Here is a 20,774-nt window from a genome sequence, read left to right on the forward strand (position 1 = left end):
CATGTATTAACACACAGTTGGATCATTCAGGACTCTATCAAATAGGGAGACGGTCTCAGAACTTTAAAACTCTTATTTACAACACTATGAACATTAGAATAATATCAAGTTCTTGAAAAAGCATATAATTCTCCCAAATGTACACCTTCACTACAAGAAGGTAACACCTGGCATCTGCAGCATAAAAATGTAAATATAATAATTTTTTTACTGTGCTACTCTGTTTTTGCCATTTATTGTATATCTTTTTTTATATTTTAAATCTTTTCACTTTAAAAAATAACATACGTTTCCTACCATTTCATGGTCCACTTGGCTGATCTTAACATGGACTCCATCTCCAAACTCCTAAGTGTTATATTGCTACCTTAATAATAATAATAGTAATAATACTAAATCAAAACCAATACATTACGCTGCTTCCCTGAAAGCTGACATTTCACTCCTAAAATCAGCAACAACGACCATACGGGAATTTTTCAAACAGAACTGTTTTAAGAAAAGAATAGGGTAAATCTCGTGTCAGTGAAGTACAGGGCAATTCCTTTAAGCTGAGCATGCTACGCATGTCTCGGGTGTTCTGAACAACTTTAAAATAAAAAATTCCTTGACACTGACTTTTATTTCAAGTCCTTCGAATTCTATCCAATAGCCTCAAGAAATATAGCTCTAAAAAAATGACGTTTTTGCTTTGACTGTCTCTCTAAAAACCAGTAATCCCAATAAATGATGATGGGGCCATTCAAAAATATGTAGTACACAAAACATATAGGATAGTACAGACAGACGTAGTACTCTTACATTTATCACATACAATCAACATTTCAATCTCTATTATATTTCACAATTTGTTATTCAAGTTAAAGCACCTACGTATGGTGATTTTACTTTCACTGTACAGCCTATGTTATTGGGTTTTAACACTGTAACTTGCCCCATTGGACCGAATCATGCAACTGTCACAGATCAGCATAAGTGTTTTATAAGGCATATTGGAACAAGTTAAAAATATTTCTTAGCCTTTCAAAAGTTGATTTACTTCATGAAGGAGTTCCTGGATGCCTCAGTCCTCTTAAAGTTCATAGGAAATCGGTAGGGTAATTTATTTTAAGGGGTAATTTATTTGGCTTAGGATGGTGCCACAGGAATCAAAAAGAGTCGTGGTCCTCATCTTCAAAGGGAGTCCTTTGTGTTAGGCGGAGGACAAGGTAAATCCAGCTACATTCAGAATCCCGAGCAGGCGAGGACACCCAGGGCGGGCACCAGCAGGACCAGGAGCAGAGGCGGTACTCCCGCGGTGGCACCTGCGCATCAAACAGATAACAACACGGTGTTGGTCTTACTTCGGTATTACTCGTGGCGGGGGGGGAGCAACCCTGGATGCGAGCAAGAAGGCAGGGTACGAAGGCTGGAAAACCAGCTGGCGTATCTCAGCACAGCCCCTACCTGCATGGATAATCTGAAACGGACAAAGAGATTTGCTACAGTACAGCGGAGGACTCGCTCTTTTGTTCTGCCAGAGCTGTTTATGCAGCGTGTTTATACAAGCAGCAAGGCCATTCAGAACACATCAGCGTATTTTCATTTGGCCGGTCCAACAAGCCAGGAGGTTATACCAGGAGGTAAAAGGTCAAAATAAATATTTAAACATGTGAAAACAAAATTAATGGAGTCTTTCAAATGTGACGAAGCAAAGAGACACCTTTGGAAATGTAAATGTTCATATGATCAGCAATAATCTGAGAGATGTCAAAGAGCCTGGTCCGTTTGTTTACCTGCCAGATTACAAAGTCCAGATGGCTGACTTCTAGCAGTGTGGCATTTACACATTTATGTCTCTTAAAGTCACAAAGGTCTTTCTTAAACAAATATTTTAAGACAAAAAAATATTAATTGACAGCTTACAAACTTTACATGACTTGCTCGGGCAAACAGGCATAAGAATTGCTGTTATGTTAAATGGCTTGTGTTGCCATGGTCCAGCTCCCTGTTAAGAAGCATCAACATGAGAAAATGACCCAGCCAAACTGATACCGACTGGCAGCCTGCCTGTCAGCCCTGGCGATGGGCCAAAGGAGCTGGGGAACGGTCTATTCTTTCATCGCGTTGGGCTCGTCTAGGTCAGGAGAGTAGCGTGTAGGTGGGCAATGTGGGACCCGGCTTACTGCTCGCCTTGCTGTTGGACACAGGCTAAGGACAGAAGTGCTTGCAGCTGGTGGTGACAATCCTGAGGAGCTGCTGGAACCGACCCGCTTCACAGCTCTCCAGCCAATGTTCTTCTAAATGAGGAAAAAACAGACTGAAAAGGTAACACGCGAACCAAACAGCACGGATTTCAGCAGGCGGCCCTGTTTTAGCTAACAACAGGCACAGCATGACAAATTTCAAGTATTCTTTCATAGAATGTAAAGTCCCAAAAGAGCATTCACATTTTCTCATCAGACCTCTTGCAAGGACAAGTAAATCACATCATCTGGCCCAGCACCATGCAGGCTCCTAGAAAGACACATCTGTAGGTTTTACGGGTCTGCCACAGAAGTTTCTGCATCTTTCAGGATAAATAAAGAGTTTAATTCTTCATTTTCTGTCTATCTCAAACCTCCTATTAATAAGGTGCTTTATTAATTATAAGTTAGCAAAACAAGATCCTGAGTGTGAAACAAATGCTGGTTTGAAGTCAGAATTTGGCCAAATAAATATTTGTAAGTTATCTTCAAGCATTTATTTCTTACAGTATTTCCTACCCACAATAATAAGGAGAAAGTAAGGAAACTAGATGGAAGTGAAACTGATAACAAAAAAACATTTTTTATAAAATTTGTGGATTAAGTCCAAATCAGAAAACTCCAGAGTTCCCCGGCTCATTGGTTAGCTGTGGGTATATGGAAGTGATGGTATTTAGTCATCTGTGGTTCCTACATACATAATTGCAGGGATTTTTTCTGATGGCCTTTTCACAATATGTCTCAATACACTGTGGGTTTGACTTCCTTCTGATCAGCGCCTTCTCTGATGTGCCATACGTGTACTATTTGCAGTTCCAAGCTGAAGGCTTTGTCCCCCAAACAAGTCGTGCCTAAGGATGCTTCTCCTCTTTGCAGTCATTTAATTCAGCCTTCATCTGCAGTTCCCCGTGTTCATAGCACTATCTTCTCTCCTCATTTGGCTTTAAACAGCCCCACTCCAAACAACGGCACTTTTCAGGCAGTTGTTCGGAAAGCCAGTGGGGAGCGTATCTCAGACTAGAGCGCTCAGTCTCCTTTCCCCACAGCTGGCTTGTGACAGTACTTCCCAGCTAAATCCTGAGCCTTGGTACGGTGGGAGCAATCATGTCCCACCGGATGCGTAGTACATGCGTATCACTGGAGAGCGCTGCGTCTAAAGACACCTTTCATCCAAGATCTCTCTAGAGAAGGTGTTAGAGGAGTGTGCCCTCCCCAGCCCAGGAACAGAAGTATGCTTATGAGGTGCATACTGCACGAGAGGATGTGCCTACAGCTGTCCTTATGCACGTATGTACAGCTTGTCACCTACCAAATCATTAACAAAAAGCGGACCATAAGCCTCTAGCAAACAGAAGGCCTGACGTGTTTACAGTTGGTCTTTAGTAGTGAATTTAAGTGCTATTAGAAAGGCAGATCTGAAAGGCAGTGTCTCCTGACCCATGGCTGAAGCTCTATGCAGACCCCATCAGGGATATATTCAGAAGACAGCCTCCAAGACGGAGACAACTATTTCCCCTCCTGTTTCTACCACAGAAGGTGGAAACGTGTTTTTACATGATCCTGGTTTCTCCATTGTCCCACCAGGGAGAAAGTCCACAGCATCTGCCATGAAGCCAGAATTTTAGGGCTTTCCCTACAGAATTTATTTTCAATTTCAGCTGTATTCTTGTTATTGTCCCCCTTCTTTCTAGGTCTGCCACCCTACTCCTCCTGACTCTGGTCCTCACTCGCATCAAGTCTTTCTGCTGCTCCGCGCTCTTCCCTCTCCCCCATACTAAACTCCACCCTTTTTCTCTTGCTTCTGATGCCTAAAAACTCTTCTCTGCTCCCATACCCATCCTTTCCCCTACTGCTCTCTGAAGTCAAGATTTCTTCCTAAGTCCTTTCTGATATCCAAGCACTTGGAAAACCAAGACAAAAGACCTACCAATCCGTCTTCATCAGCTCAATTCAGCTGTAAAAAGCACATTTTGATGAATAGTACATTTTTCCATAGGAAGCAGTATATCCACCTCAATGAATTTTATGCTTAAGATGAACGTATGTTCCAATATATTCTCATAGAGAGTAACTGCACATTTTGGCAACTGTGAAAGTATGGAGGTATATTTATCTGTACATTTAAGTGATTTATGAGACACATTAATCTTTTCTGGAGTCTTTATCCCTAAATATCAAAGTAGTGGTTCTTAATGAATGAATAATAGCCATAGGAGAAAGAAAGTCTGGATTTCATATTTAAGAATATCCACAGAAAATGTATTCTGCCTTTGTCAGACCAGGATAATGCATCTGGAAAGATACAACTAAACTCATATTTTGAATGCTTCTGGTGAAGTTAAATGATGAGCAAGTATGAGGAAATTTTTATTTGCATGTAACTATTCTACAAAGAGACAGGAATAATAAATCTTCCCCTGAGATGTGATCGCTGGCTCCAGAATTAATAGTTAGCAATTCACCCCATTACAGCAGTTCCTTACAAGGTTTAGGCACTGTTGCAGAGATATGTGTAACAGCTCTCCGCAAGGAAGCAAATTCTACCCTTAGACAGCACATTAACAGGACATTAGGAGGACAAATGCACATTAAACAGATCATCTCTTCTTTTTTCTTGTTAGATTACTGACCCACATGTCAGGAACCATACTTCACTTGAAACACCAGTCACCAGTGCATGACAGCCAGTACACTCCTGCAGCTCACGAATGGAAATTAATGTAAGTTTTGCCTGAGTACAGACTACGAGATTTAATTCTGTGCGGTAATGCAATTGTGATCTGTTGGTTTTAACAATCTTTAAAAACTAGAGAAACGCCAGATAAAGACTTAATGAATGTGTACAAACAAACATGTGGATGTAAATTAAAACAGAAGGATTATTAAGCTCCTTCTGAAGTCTGGCTAGGTACGAGCTGGATATATTTAGCACCTCAAGATTCATTCTCTCCTCAGTCTTACAATGTGTGATCTCTCCTCTCAACCAGCATCTTGCATATCCAGTGTGCGTGCAATTGCAAGCTACAGTCATCAAAGTCAAGGCCAAAACCAAAGCAGTCTCACATGACCTAACTACCACTCTAATACACCATGTGTGGACTTCATGTCAAGAGTCCTCATTTCTTTCAAATCAACAATGAAACGCACACCTTAAATTTGTTTTTTCTCCAACAGCCCCAAGCAAAAGAAGTTGTGAAATCTTGCCATATTCCCATAGAGACCTTGCTACTGTCTGCTATGGAGTTCCTGTAGTTGATATTTTTAAGCCTAGGACAAGTATCTACAGAAACATCTACTCAGAATGTAGCTTAAAACTGAATACAATTTGTATGAGATGCATGCAGGTAACCTAACTTTTTTCATGCCTCCTGTTCTCAGCAGCCTTTCTCACAAGTGGCTGTTTATCTGAGTAAATGAAGAGAACAGCTGCTGGATGGGTTTTTCTTCAGCAAGACCTTTACATATCACAGGAACTCCTGGTAACATCCCACTCATCCACAGCTTTCTATTCGTATTTTAAATTCTCTGCAGCCATCTCAATCACATAAAGTCTAGGATGAAATATTTTACACTTCTGAATAAGATCCTGGATTTTACTGACATCTTGAAGGGTATGCAACATTTTTCCAATTATATTCAAAAGTAATGAAATCAATTTAATGCCTAAATGAAACAGGCATTAAAACAATTCGGCTATTTCCCAAGCCTTTGTAACAATTTGCTATTAAAAATACGTCATTATTTCCTTTAAATGTTACTTATCTTTAAGATATGACATTTTTGGTCCTTTTCCCAACATCAGTATCTTTTTATACTGGATTGTAAAAAAAAAAATCTAGAGGCCTGTTTAGAAATCTTACTGTCATCAGACCTGTGAACCAGGAAATTACTTACTGGTCATCTGTGAAGCTGTCATACGTGAAGAACTTCTCTTTCTCGGTGGGAAAGTGTTTGCCCTGCCAACATACACAAACTTGAAGCTATTCCTCAGCTAATCCTGTTGTGGCAAAACTCTTCTCTGCTTTTGTTGTCAGGGAAGATTGTTCAAGAATTAATTTGTATTAAATGACATCAGTTTTCTGAGTTTCCAGGTACTGAACATCAAGGAGGATGTCTACATGACTGCCCTAATTTGAGAAGGAGTGTGTTTTTAAATGAGTATCTCAGCTGTCCCCTTCACTGGGGTTTATTTCGCACTGTGGAGCTGTCTTGGATACCCTGTGCAGGACCAGATTAGAGGTAGTCCAAAGTAAAACCTGACATGATCATAGGGTGTGGAGCTGGATCCTCAACGCCGCTGTTTCTACAGATCCGCTCCTCTCGTGCTGCACAAACTGTTCAGGTAGAGGCAGACTAGCAACATGAATGATACAGCTGCTGCAACACATTTTTTATTACACAAGTTATCATACATTTAGTAAGAGTAAGGAAAAGAGAAATTTTTCTTACCAGGACTGGTATTTTATATAGTTCATAAAGGATTTAAGTTTGTAATGTAAATTTTGTAACTTGTTAAGAAATGAGTCTGCCTTTGTGTCTGTTTTGCAAAGTAGATTTCTTTTTTTCTGAAAGAATGGCCAAACTCCTACCCATTTTCCTGTAAATAATATTCTCCTTTTGGTCCAGGACCCAAGACTCATCTTCCATCAGGACTGTCTGTTTTTATAGCTCTCTTTTTTATTTCAAGAAAGGTAAATGCAAAGCCTTGTCGTATTCTGTTCTCCTTGCTTCTAACTAAGCTCACCCACTTCTCCGGGAAAAAACTGAGCCACCTGAAAAAAAAGGGATTTTTGCCTGCTCTGTTTGTTAGTTTCTTTAGCATCTATTAGGCTTCATTAATATCTGTTTTTCAAGTGTTTTCATATTTACCAGGTAGAACAGAAAAGCAGGAAAGGAGAAAATGTGATTTCTTCAGGTTAAACTAAACTGCATAAAATAAGTGACTGGGTTTGTAGTTCTGTCAACTGGCTTTTGAAAAGAAATTCCACTTATCCCAGCTGGAAGTATTGTTTCCACAAAAGACTACTGCAAAAGAAATGGGTAGTATCAGCTGACATGATTTAAATTCTGCTATCCCTGTTCATGGTAAATGGAAAATAACTGAACTAATTAGAATATCCTTATCTTGCATCACTGGCATCATTGCTAAGTCATGGGTCCAACTTTCCCTTGTCTAGGAATACCTTTGCTTGGGCACGAGGAAATTTTCCTTTTGCCTGTGCCATAAACCTTTCAAGAAAGGCGTTATGGAGTAATTCACAACCCTGTGAATTACTGTTTTGCAGCAGAGTAGATATACAGGATGGTGATAATGCTGCCTGTGCATCTGCCCATGCTTTGTGCCGTGTTAAGGTTTGCTGTGCATCTGTGGAACAGCTTTAAACCTATTGTAAGAAAAAGAGAGAGAATTTTAAAAACCTATTTGAAGGGCTGCTGATGGTCTGGGTGGTTTGTCCACCCCACAAGGTTAAGTCTGTCTTCTCCTACTTGAAAATCCATATGCCAGAGCCAAGTAAATGTTTTGTTTTGTTCTGGCGGTGGCACCTGGCGTGTTGGCTGTGTCGGCAGGCAGCTGCAGGGGCTTCTTTGCCATTGACTCTGGCCCTGCTACAAACATGGGCTGCCAAAATGAAAAGATGCCTTGGACTGAGGAAATGAGATAATTTTCAGTCGGTGGGCTCCTACTTAACTATCAATAAATGTAAATTATTTCTCAGCTACCTCTTCCCCTTCACTGTTACTGTTCATTACGTATTCTTTTGCATGGAGAGTTAAATAGAAGACCACAGGTAATATTTTCTAAATGTACTCTTTTAAAGCAGTACACTCAACAAATAATAGCAAGAACAATCTCCGGGGGTCCTTCTGTGACCCAGGCAACAGTTGTAGCTGTACTTCACACGCATTTTGTGAGTTTCGGGATTGCTTATATGACCTAAAGACTTGTCATACCTCTCAGCATCTGCCTTGTCTCTCCAGTTGTGACCAGTCACTCTAGACAAACTGGCTCACCAGCAGCACCAGGAGTACTGCCAGGCCAAGTAAGGCTGGATCGTGCTCAGCTAGGACGAGGTGTTCACGGTTGGAAACTGCCTGCTGAAGCAGCAGGAGAAGCTTGGGGCGAGTTTCGGTAGCTCGCCCCTATAGAAAAGCTTATCTGTGACTACACGGATTGTCCGGTGTGGCAGAACACTTGGCTGTGAATGTTCCCACATAAATGTATTCTGCGTGGCCTCAGAAATTATGGTTGATAGTCATTCAGAGGAATCCTCTGAGAGAGTCATTGACAGGTTTTTCACCAAAAAGGGGTAATTTTTCAGGAAAAAAATGGGAGGCCGCAAGAGAAAGTTTCATTGTAACCCTGAAAAGAAGAAAAAGGACAGGTCTTCTTTGGCCAGTTGGCATGTCTGGGGATTTCTGAGCAAGGAACCTGCTCCTCCTTGTTCAATAAAATAGGGATTTGTGAATGTTCTTTACAAATAAATTCACCCCAAGTATACACCAGACGTGTCACTCCTTTTCACCTGCAAATAGTCCACATTTAAACAACCACACGGTACAATGAGTGAACAGTAGAAACTCTTCGGGTGCAAAATGGTGGTGAATTAATGGGAAAAATACTACAGTTTGGGAATTTCTGTGTTCTTGGGAACAAATGTGGCACGTATAAATACTGAGGTACATTAAAAGCCTGTCTTAAAAATCTTCATCTTTCAGCCTGGAAGCCTGGCTCGCACATCAGAAGATGAAGAAGGATGCCCTCAGCTTCTACAGGAGCAGAAGCGCCCAGTCTCAGTGGGCTGGATGACAGTGCTCGCTTCATGGCAGGGAAAGGCCACCGTCCCTCCACAGCACGCACACAGTACAGCGCAGGTCTCGCGCTCATGAAACTGGCTGTGTCCTACACGGTCTTCACGTACAGGTAAGTCCCACCACCGTGCAGCCCTTGAGAAGGAGGGAAGTGAAGGGCAGCCTCCCTCCTTCTGCTCCCTGAGCGCAGCAGCGCAGTGAGCAGGGAGACAAACAGCAGGAACAGGACTGACCCAGGGCTGGGGAGCAACGTGGCCAGCATGCAGCAGAGTCAACTAGTGGGCTGAGAAGCACCAAAGAAAATAAGTTAGTCCAACAGGCCAGCTCAGCTTAAATGTGGCCTTGCTATTCAGCAAGGCAGAGAAAAATCTTAAATCGGGCATGAAAGTTACTGAAGAAAGGAAGAAAGCAAACAGCTGGCCTAGCATGTGCCTCTCCAGAGCAAAATAATGTAATTTTTACTGATAAGGATATACTTTGAAGAATTGGGTACTGTTAAACCAGAAAGATCAATACACTTTTCCAAGGTAGCTGGGTAGCAGAATCTCTGGTAAAGAAGGGAGATAGGAATAGGCAAGATAAATCATCTTAGAGGACTGCATAGGCTGCGTAAACCAGAGAAAAGGTACACTGGTTAATACGGAACCTTTACTGGGAATGCTCCAATTTGCAAATGCTTCCTTTAAGGTCAGACAAAGCTTTTTACCTCCACAATGTGTAATTTCAGAAAAAGGATCTGAAACTACCCATCACTGCCTTCTATTATTATAGAAAATAACAACTCAGAAATTAATGGAATACTTGTTTTAGGGAGAGAGAGACAAAATCTTCTCATGTAGAGGTAAATGAGGGAAACAGTTTTTTACAGATAATATCTAAATGAGCCAGCAGTGCTTAAACCCAGCTTTAAACAGCTGCTCATCTGTTCAGATGAGTGACTTATGCTGCCACATTAAATCCTACATTTCACTTATTTCTGCTCTGCAGTATTAGAAAATAATGCTGTTACAGAATTTAAGCACAGAAAGGATCGTTATGTTTTTTAATATATATCCTGTATCATTTAAATATTGCCTCACATACAATACAGTTTAAGTAGGCTTTTACTTGGTTTCTCCTGTACTGAGCCCAGGCAGATGGATTTTTCTAAAACACACCTTCTAAAATGGCTCACAGGCTTGATTTAAAAACACGAGAAGTTAAAAAGCAAAAAATCAAGCAGATTTTCTGGCTTCTGGAGAACAAATATTCAAATTGATCTTCTGTTAGAATTTCTCTCCTGATAAAGTTCTTACTTCAGCCACTCTATAGCTACAGCCACAAGCACCAAATTTCATACTCTGAAACATTCACATGAACTCAGATGAAGGATCCTTCTGACATTTCCTACTTTGACAGAAGTAAAGGAAAATTTACTCTCTCTTCCCATTGGCTTAATATAATTGCACTGAACAGGCACAGAAGACAGACCAGGTAGCACTCTTCCTGGGCCTGCTTCTAAGAACTCTGTTGTCAACTCTCCATCTATTGCTTCTATGAATAGGCTTTAGAAATATGGTGAAGGTAAAATATATGGTATTAATCTTTAAAGGCAAGAACATTTTGACATTGAAGTCCTTCAAGTATTCTGAAAAAGGCACGGAGAATTTCAGTATGTAATAAGATGTACTATTTAATATAACTATGCAAAGAAGGCAAAAATATACACAAGTATTTCCTACATGGTCACTGGTACTTAAAAGATATGTTTGAGTTAGCAAGTATGTGTTTTTATCTGCTCTTTATATCTGTAGTAACAAATAAATCTATTTATACGTTAATACAAACCTGCCAAATAATGACAGTACAAACTGTGCTTCTAATGAAACATTTATCATTTAATGTACTGTCAGTGGATCTGAAGTTTGGAAGTTATACGGTTCGCAGGAGCGCAAAACGCCTGGTGTACAACCTGGTTGTACCTCTGGGGCTGTCTGGTCTGACCTCCCACTCGTATCAGGCCTGTCGCCAACACTGGATGTCATCGGCTGCAGCTTTGCCTAGCTGAGTCACAGAAATCTCCCAAGATGAGAACTGCACAGCCTCTCTGGGTAACCTGCTCCAGGGCTGCACTCCCCTCTGGGTGAAATTTTTCCTAACGTCCAGCCTGAACCTCCCAGATTGCAATTTCTGGCCACTGCCCTGTATTATATCATCTGCCATTATCAAGACTTTGGATTCATCATCTTTGTAACTGCTCTGTATACAGTTCTGTACCTCTGTTAGATCACCCCACTCCACCACACTAAACCTTGGTGTTTATTAAAGGACCTAGGCTCTGTGATAGTTCCTTAATACTAAAGAGGTGTGCACCTTCCTTACTACCAAAGAGTGTTTCTGAAGTCCCTTGGACTTTGCCACTGAAGTAACTGGAAAACTATCACTGCTGCCTTTGCCAGAGAATCACTGGGTTTTGTCTCTCTTGAGAGAGGTTTCATCAAAAAGTGTGTTACAGCAGATGTCTAACCCAGGACTTCTGAATCACTGCCCTCGCTGAGAAGAAAAGGAGGCTGGCTAGGTTAGGTGCATAAAACTGAGAGGCATGACTACACCACCACTCCAAGGCACCCATAAAAAGTAAGACAGCTTGTTAACCACTGGACTGAAAAATACCACAAGGATTTGAATAATGCAGTTCCACGGCTTGCCACTGAAAATGAAAACACTTCAGAATTGTCATGACTAGAAAGTATTCTCTTCTTCATTCCTTCACCCCTGTGATCACGTCTGCAAGATTATTAAGGGAAAAAAATTAATGAGATGAGTCTTCCAAAGATTACTGTAAATCACTCTAAACACTACTTGGCTGGGTTTGATTTCTCAAAGCAATTAAAAATACTGTATAAATATAGTTCAATAGTTAAATGTCCTACCGAGAGGTGAAAGCAGAATATGCATTTGTATTAAATTAAATCATTATGCATCAAAGGGATTACACTAGTAAAGCAAAATACTAATCTTAGCATTCACTCTATGAGCCATGTGATTTTTTCTGTGATATTCTTTTTTGCTATGTTGCTACACTTAAGCACAAGAGAGTTAAATAATTATCTTTTGGATTTTTTCCATCTTCTCCTAATGGTAGAGTATAATGAACATAAAATACCAAGCATTTTGTTTCATAGAAGTGAAGGAGTATAGTGTTCCTGTGTTGGTGTAATAAAAAAACTGAAAGTACCTGTATGATGTATCTCAACAACTGGATAAATTAATGGAGAATAATAGTTCAGCCAAACTGAATTTGAATGTCAGACCTGTAATTCATTGATGAATTGATGGTGCTACTGAAACAGTGGCAATCAAAACCTTGCTTAAAGAAGGTATTTCTAACAGCACAGTGAACCAAAATTTGTTTTTCTTCTTTTCCTTAAACATTTAAAAAGTCAGTCATTGTTTGGTGGGTAACATCCAAACTGCTGAAAACAGTAAAGAAAGTATTTAAGGGTTTCAGAAGGAGAACTAATCGTTTGTCCATCAACTAAATATTATTCAGGCATTTCCTGAAGCTGGGAGTGTAGGGTCAGCCTTAGTGAGTCAGACCAAAGGCCTTTCTAGTTCAGGACGCACTCCAGCTCAAGATCCAACAGTGGGCTGTAACAGATGCAGTGGAAAGGAAAAAAAATCATGGCATGCAGAAGATGACTTTCCTCTTATATTCTTTCCCACTTGTGTTGAAGCAGCTCCTGAGCTACTTTGTGTTCAGTAGCTCCTGAGTCAAACCCTGAACATAGGACAGTTTTAAACAAGGGCTGATAGACCAAGCCTCTGTTTGTAACTTTGCCCTGCACCCCATCCTGACACAGGCAGTTCCACAATTTAATTTTGTGCCATGCAAAAGAGTATTACTTTGATAGTTTTCAGTCTGCTGCCTGCTAATTTTACTGAGTACTTTCATTCTTGTAATGTGAAGTGAATAATCTTTTCCTACTTACCTCTTCCTATTGTCCAAGACTACCTTACTAGCCATCCTTACTCTAGCTGAAGGCTCCTTGCCTGTCTCGCACACCTCACCCAGAATTCACTCCATAGCTGCAGTACCCTCACCGATTTCCTCTGTATCCTCATAGTAGCTTTCTTTAGTATCTTTTAGCATCTTCAGTATCTTTCTTTCTGAGCTCCAACAAGAATATATGTTTCCCGTGACAGTCACACCTTCCTACAGCATTCTTGCAAGCCTGGGGATACCCAGCAAAATCTCCACCATGTGACAAGTTAAAACATGTAACAAGGTATATGAAGTTGCCATAGTTTTCTTTTTTGCTAATGTTTAAAGGCACTGCAGAGTTCTCATGCCTCCATGTGACCGAGCAATAGCCCTCAGTGGGGATTTTGCAGGCAATTCCCAAGCTCACACAGACAGGCGTGTAGCAACTCAGACTGCAGATGAAAGCAGGAGGAAGTTAACACGGTCCTTTTGGAGACAGTGGCCACTTTTTCTGTTTTCTGATGTATAGCAACTATGGATTCCTGTCTTGTCAGTATTCTCTGGTAATGAGTAACCTATCCTGCTCTTGTTTTATGTGATATTGTTCTCTTAAACCTTTGTTATGTTCTAAATCCGTGTACACACACATCCAATTTCTCGCTATACAGCCTGCCAACCACCACTGCACAGCTTAGTTATGAGCCTTATGGCTAAAAATGAAATTTGGTTGTAGTCACACTTTCTGCGTATCCAGGTTTTCCCATATAAATAAACATAAATGACAAAATAAACAGCATTGGGATTATCATAGGATAATGCAGACTAAGAAAACGTAACTAGATACAAAAACATTTCTGCAGTCTGTCCTACGGTTCAGTTTGAATGCAAGAAAAAGAGAAGAAATTGAAATTAAGGAGAATATGGCTTTTGAAGAAAATGCTTGTTCTAGCACTGAATATGTTGCAATGCATGGAATTGTCAAACCTTAGTTGTCAAAGTTAAGGCTTGGTAGGAGGCAGTACCAATAAATCAGAACTCTGAGGAAATGAAATGTGATGATGAAGGAAAATCAAGAGAAATACCACAGAACCAAGTATGTTGTTTTAGGCAGATTTATGTACCAGGTTAGAGGGTATTCTGAGTATTTTCTACTTAATTGTCAAGCCATGAGACAACAGCCAAATGCATTGTGAAAATTACAGTTCTTGTAGAGGAGAGCTCTTTTGGAAATGTATTTTTAATTTAGTAGAAGCTTTTTGTTACATTCTTGTCACAGATGCATAATAAGTTCCAAGACCAGTAACAGAGGACTGTCATACCAGTTAGAGGACTCTTTTCGTCAGCATTCCTTATGATTTTTACCTGTGTTCTCCTCTTTTCTTATCACTACCACCATCTTTGCAACAGATGGACATTTTCAAATTATGATCAAAAGATTTTGATTATACCACATGAAAAGTGAATGATTACCTGATCTACTTGGTACTAATATGTGCAATAAATATTAATGTCCCGTTTAAATAATAATAAAAGAAGAAATTAAAATATAAAATAATTAAAATGTTTGTATGAGTTACTACAGGCAAAAATTTTGCATTTTCCTTTGAAAAAGCTGTGCTTCAAAGTAAATACTTTTTCAGGATCCCAAAACATGCCTCTGGCAAATGGAATTCATAAGTCTATATATATGTGTGCAGTGAACACAGAGAAGCTGTAATTTTGTTCTCTTGCTGTAAGCATATACAATAAATAAATTGTTCTTTGTCCATGCCACTATTTAAACTGAGACACTAACCTGATTTCATATTTGAAGGTGAAGGTACATGGTATCTTCATTTTTTCACAATAATTTCCCAAATCAGAAGTTACCTTCCCCGCTCCCCCACCCCGGATGAAATTTTAAAATTTGAGAGCTTGATTCTATTTTTCCTTACTCTGGCATAAATTAATTGCACTGATGCCAGTGCAGTTACACAAGCGAAGTGAGAAAAGAACCAAGCACCATATAGTTTTAGTTCCTACTGATTGCGAGCTTGCTTTGATTACATTAATATTAGCATCATGACAAAGCACTGCAATCCAAAAAGCATGCAAGAGACAAAAAATAAATCTCAGCCTTTAAGATAGTTCAAAGAAAACAGATAAGCCTGTTATTAGCCACTGAAACAGACGCCGTTGGTTAAACAAGTAATTCCAGCCTTCAACTGGTTGTTTTATGTCAGGAATGAATTTTAAATTGTGTAGCTCATTTATTTACTGTAATAGGCTTGAAAAATATTTCCAATCCCCTAACTGTACAATGGGCACCGGCCAATGAAATACAACAGTTCATGACTGTCTTTTACGCTAATTATAGCTGTATGCTGAAGTGCAGCTCAGCATATATATAGTTAGTGATTTTATGATAAGCACTTATATTTCAAGATGTTCACTAAAGAGAAATGGATGTGAGATGGCTGTGTTTGGTAAACTTCCTTTACATTATTCTCAGCTAAAACACTGTATCCTGTAGGGAGCTGAGTGGTTATATGAGAACAAAGTTGCTGCAGGACGTTTGCCTCCCTCTTCAGCATGTGCCTGGGTTTTCTGTGAGAAGGAAGAGGATGAGGTAAACATAAAAAGATCGCTTCTCCCTTAGACAAGGAAGGGGTTGAGCTAGAAATAACATATATTTCTAGTTTATTTTACATTTGACTTTCAGACATAACTTTTGTTAGTTAAAACGTGCCCTATTTTTAATACCTAAGTTAAGACCTCGGGGCCAGTTAGGGTTCCTGAACTAGATGTTCTTGTACTTAAATCTAATTCAGACCTAATTCAGCAAGCGCTAAGAATTGCTCAGCGTACATCTACAACAGGCTGACAACAAGGTAGCCCAGCACAGCAACGGCAGGCACACAAATCAAGGAAATGCTTTTGGTTTGCAAAAGGGTGCAATGCATATGCCTGAAATATAGGCCAAAAGATGTCTTCTGGTGTCCTGTCTGGCCTCCAGTTGCTGATCCAGAAGACCTCAGGTCTCCTGTAGATCACGTCATGCCTGCCAGCATTGTGTGGATGTCCTTGGGAATCTGGGGCATCTCAAATGCTGTAGGCTTTGTTTAAGCTTCTGAATTACACCCTAGATGACAACTGATTATAACGGGGGCATAGACACCTAACACAGGTGAATTAGGTAGATTACTTTGGATTTGATACCCAATGAACAACAGGAAAACACCAATCTGGAAGACACATAGGTTTTCTAGACATTCCTCTCTTTTTGGTGCAGCCTTCCAGTTTGTTTGATTTGATCATTCCTGGTCAGCATCCAGGCGATTTTGAACCCCTGCCCTAGTTTCTTCATTCTCCTCATTTGCTTATGCAGGAAATTAATTTGGTTTGCGAACTCTAGAATCAGATGCCTAAAGGTCAAGTAAGGCAATGGTCCTCTCTGAATTTGATAAGATGCCTTATGTTTTGCCTTAGCTATTGTTTACATCTCTCTGTAACTATGTAAGTTCCATTTTGGCCAGTCAACCACCAGAACACATATCAAACTAGGTCTTCGCTTCTTTGCAAGTCTCTGAGAAAAATCATCATTACTTAAAAGCTTCTCACCACTCTGTCACCCTTTTTGGGCAGTTATTCTAAACCCTGTCGCACTACTGGAAAATTTCCTTAAGAATAAAAATTAGCAGACATAATTTGCCATGTGTAGGTGTTAAAACTACACTTCATTCTGCTCTCTGGAAAAAGCATGGTTTGAGCCCAGAAATAGCTGGAAATGCTTGCTCAATTCTCTATATACTGTGTATTCCAAAGAGGTTACCCTGCCTTTTGTCTCCTTTTCGATCTCCTTTCCTAAACTGAGCCTAGGGAATGCTGCCTTTATCTAGGCCGCCAGATGCACCGTCCCTCTCTGTCTAGCTGGGGTATGGTAGAAGTTGTGGCTGAAAACTTGGCTACAGTGTGGAAGCCAGAGCAATACAAAACTCTACAACCAGCATTTGTAAAGTGCTAACTCTCCCAGAGGTGCTAACTCTGTAGGGGCACGCTTGGGGCAGGCCTCACTGCAAGACTGATCGGCTTGGGCTCAGCATTGTACTGACACGATGGTTCTGCTTCCAGTCTGGGAAGTGATCTATCTGCTGCTATCTAAAGGGTCTCTGCACCGCACTGATGATGGATGATAATATATGTATGATAGATACAAAGATGACCTAAGACATGTCCTAAAGATAGCAGTTGCTTCAACTGTTTTGCAACTCATAAAATACGTTAAAGTGATTCACCCAGAGTATGATAACGTAATGCAATGTATTACAGCTTTTGTAAAGTGGTTGACTTAGTCCCCAAAGACATTCTCATAGAAAATGGTACATACAATTAACAGAGCGTATGCTGAATGGATTAAGAATTCAGTCACTGGCAGATTTCAAAACACAGTTGTTGAATTTCTAGTGTAATTCCACAGTGAACAGTAATAGACTGAACCCAATCCAATAATTTTCATCAAAACCAGAAGTAAACAGCTAAGGAACTGTGTACGTGAACTAAAATGGCAAAATAGCAAACAGTGATGACGACAACACATTCATACAGAAATCCAGAGAGCATGGGAACTTAAGCCATTCAAACCGACAGTGCTTCGTCATAGCCACGTGCAAAATTACACACTAAGGAAAAAAGAGACACGCCACACAGATTCAGATGGGACACTGTATCCTGGAAAACAAGGATTCCAGGAAGGATTTAGAGTTGGTGTTGGACAAACAAGACGAACACCATTTTATAGCCCAGTGCAAGGAAATAAACAGCTAATGAAAGTCTTTCGTGAATAACGCTGGAAGTAGTAAGTGTAGGGAGGTGAGACTATCCCAGCAGACAGCGGAGTTGAAACAGTGCATATAGTTATAGTGTCTACAGTCCTAAAGGAATTCTCAGAAGTCGGAGAGGTGAAAAGAAGAGCTGCTGAAATTATTTAAGACCTGAAGAAAATGTTATCATGGAGAAATTCAAGGTGCTCAGTCTGTTTAGCATTTGCTCAGCCACTTGACTGATACATATACGTTTCTTACTGGGGAGAACACATCAGGCATAAAAAGACTCTAATCTAGACAAAGGCTATAAAAGGAATCAATGGCCAAACTCCAAAACCAGATAAATATAGATTAAAAATTAGGCAAAAAAGAATGTCAACAGTGCAGGTGATTAATCATGAGAACAAAGTATCTGGCAAATGATGGATCCTCCACCTCCAGATTCCATTTGATCAAGACTGGAACAGATGCTTCATACAAACAGAAATGGTGATACCTGTGAGTTCATACCAGGTGATGTACCTATTACTGAAAACCAGCAGCTCGGAGGTCCACTCCTTTAGGAATGGGCAGGAATTCTCTCACAGTACACAGATAATATAGCACAGGCATTGCTTTTTTTAAAAGACACAATAATGGCTGCACTGACTGTGTGACAAGAATACTGCTGATGTTTAATCCTTACTATTCCCCAAGTTAATTTTTTAATTAAAAAGGCAAGAACACAATGAAAGTGTTTAAATCATAACCTTGCAAAGACACTATCCAAGTCTTTGATGTTTATTCATATGTTCTACTTCATACACTGTGTGCTAAGGCACTACTTAAATGACAAAACTAACAAGAAAGAGATGTGCAGACCATGTCTGAGCTCGTAGATAGAATCAACACTGAGTAGAAGTTGAATCAGCCTGATGCATGCAAGCTCCCTTCCCCTCTTTATCAATCACCCAGACCACTCTAAAGCTGAGCATGCTGCATTTCTCATTGCTTATTCATCTGTATGTGTCACAGCTTCCCTTGTCTCCTGAAAAGTGGAACTCCTCTAGCAGTTGGTCGGTGGAACTCTGTGGACCACCTACTTTTCTCAGTTACCTTCTCTCCTCTTAGTGGCAGTTGACAAAGGAATGAGATACAGAGGCAACAGGTACTAGGAACTATAGGATTATTGCAAGCCGACATCTTGAGCCTGAGGCCTGCACCATGTAGTTATGCTTGTAGGACACTACTAAAAGTGGTAGCCTAACTGGGGGCACCAGTAGAAACAGTCTGATTTTTGGAAGATTGGCAGAGCTTCCGGGACTGAGCTGGACTGCTGCTGAAGTGTCCTGCGTGCGTTACGAGTCTTCAGAACAGTTTTAAGATAAATCCCAATTCTCAGTGCAGTCACTGCTGAAGAGCTACCTCTCCCATTTTGGATGGGAATGGTGTGCCCATCTCTGGATAGTGTGCAAGAGGAAAATATTCAATCCAATATTTCCAAGGAGTGTGGGAAAGAAGAAAGGAAGTTATCTGCTCACCTGAAATTTTTATTTGAGCTACTTCTCCATCTCCTCCTTCACTGTGTGCTCGGACCTCAACAACATATTCACCATCACTGGGGACTGGGACCTCTATTGTGTGCTTTCCAGTTGAAAACAACTTGCCTTCATGTTGTCCATCTGGTCTATACAGTACCTAGGAAAGTCATAGTAAGTATAGTTATTGAAATGCTACATTTCCATGAAAACACAGTTACTTATATACCCTGTGTAAATTAAAAAGTAGTAGGTTTTCATTTGTATATGAAGCCTATATATATCAAAACTTACTGGCGGATACTACTTTTTCCATTTTTACATAGGGTGAATCTAGACAGGTTGCTTCCTCATTGCTTTTCTCTTATAAAAGTATGCCACCTTTTGAAAAATAATTTCAGCCCCTACATTCAAAATAAGTAACTAAATGATGGAGGATAATAATGCAGGGTGGCAAAGAGCATAAAATAAAAATCTCAGAACTCAGCTGGGTCTCCTGACATAAGATTTATTACCATTTTCATAAATGAAACAATTACTAATTTTATTATTAACTCTCAGTGCTGTTAAACTATTGCAAATTCGATGGTATATGTCTTGTAGGACCTTTAGAAAAGATTGCCACTCTTTCTGGAATCATCTCTGTGAAACATTTTCAGCAATTCCCAGGAAGCAGTTCAACTCCTTGAGCAAAATTTGTACATGTAGAACATGACACTAATTTTCTTACTGCCAAGCAAGCAGCAAAGTTAAACAGGAATTAATTTTTGAAGCTTTCTATACACCCTATAGTTAGTATATACACTTGCTCTAGTTATACTGTAATTGCATCTAACGAGGTTAAGTGTCCCTTCCCTTCCTTTAGCTTCCCAGACTTTAAAGAACTCATGTTCCAGGAACTGTAGCTTCCATGGAGATGGTAAAGGAAAGCTGGAATAATGCATACTGGTACAAGGAAAAACTACTAAAGTGTACATTTTTTAAGCATTATTTTTAGTCAATAGACAATAAAGGTAATCATATGGGAAATCAGGTTGCTGCAGTCACTGATCTAAAGTTTCCCATAAAATGGCTCACTGCCCAAATGAAATTCAGTGCCTCAATGTTTTCTCATCATATTGGCCAAGCCCACTGGCTTTGCCCTAAGCCTACTGGATGTCTGTGATCTCTGAGCATGACACCTTCATCTTTAGCCTGCAACTATGTTTAAGTCTGAGTAGGTACCAAAATTCAACACTGTCTATAAAATATACCTCATGTAGCATACACAAAGATAAAAAATACTTTCATAGATCATACTTTGTATCCTTCAACTGCAGACTCATTTGACATTGCCTTCACATGATCCCAGGTGATGATGTACCTCGAACCAGATCTTACAGAACTGATAATTCTTGGACGTTGGCTTGGAGCTGAAAAGCAACATATGGTATAATGTGCACATTAATGAGATTTC

The 20,774-nt window shown here is 40.0% G+C and overlaps 1 protein-coding gene across 1 annotated transcript in view; it reads right to left on the reverse strand.

The window, feature by feature from the left end:
- Positions 1–783: 783 nt before the first annotated feature.
- The window catches only part of CNTN1 (contactin 1), a 99,252-nt gene continuing 79,261 nt past the window's right edge, over positions 784–20,774 (reverse strand). The window contains exons 20-22 of the mRNA XM_082308077.1: positions 20,618–20,730; positions 19,322–19,478; positions 784–1,304 (exon numbers count right to left, since the gene is read on the reverse strand). Of these exons, the coding sequence (XP_082164203.1) occupies positions 1,225–1,304; positions 19,322–19,478; positions 20,618–20,730 (350 nt within the window). The 3' untranslated portion in view covers positions 784–1,224. The remainder of the gene's footprint in view (positions 1,305–19,321; positions 19,479–20,617; positions 20,731–20,774) is intronic.

This window comes from Platalea leucorodia (assembly GCF_965183815.1).
Source record: "Platalea leucorodia genome assembly, chromosome: 4".
In the NCBI taxonomy this organism is placed as follows: Eukaryota; Metazoa; Chordata; class Aves; order Pelecaniformes; family Threskiornithidae; genus Platalea; species Platalea leucorodia.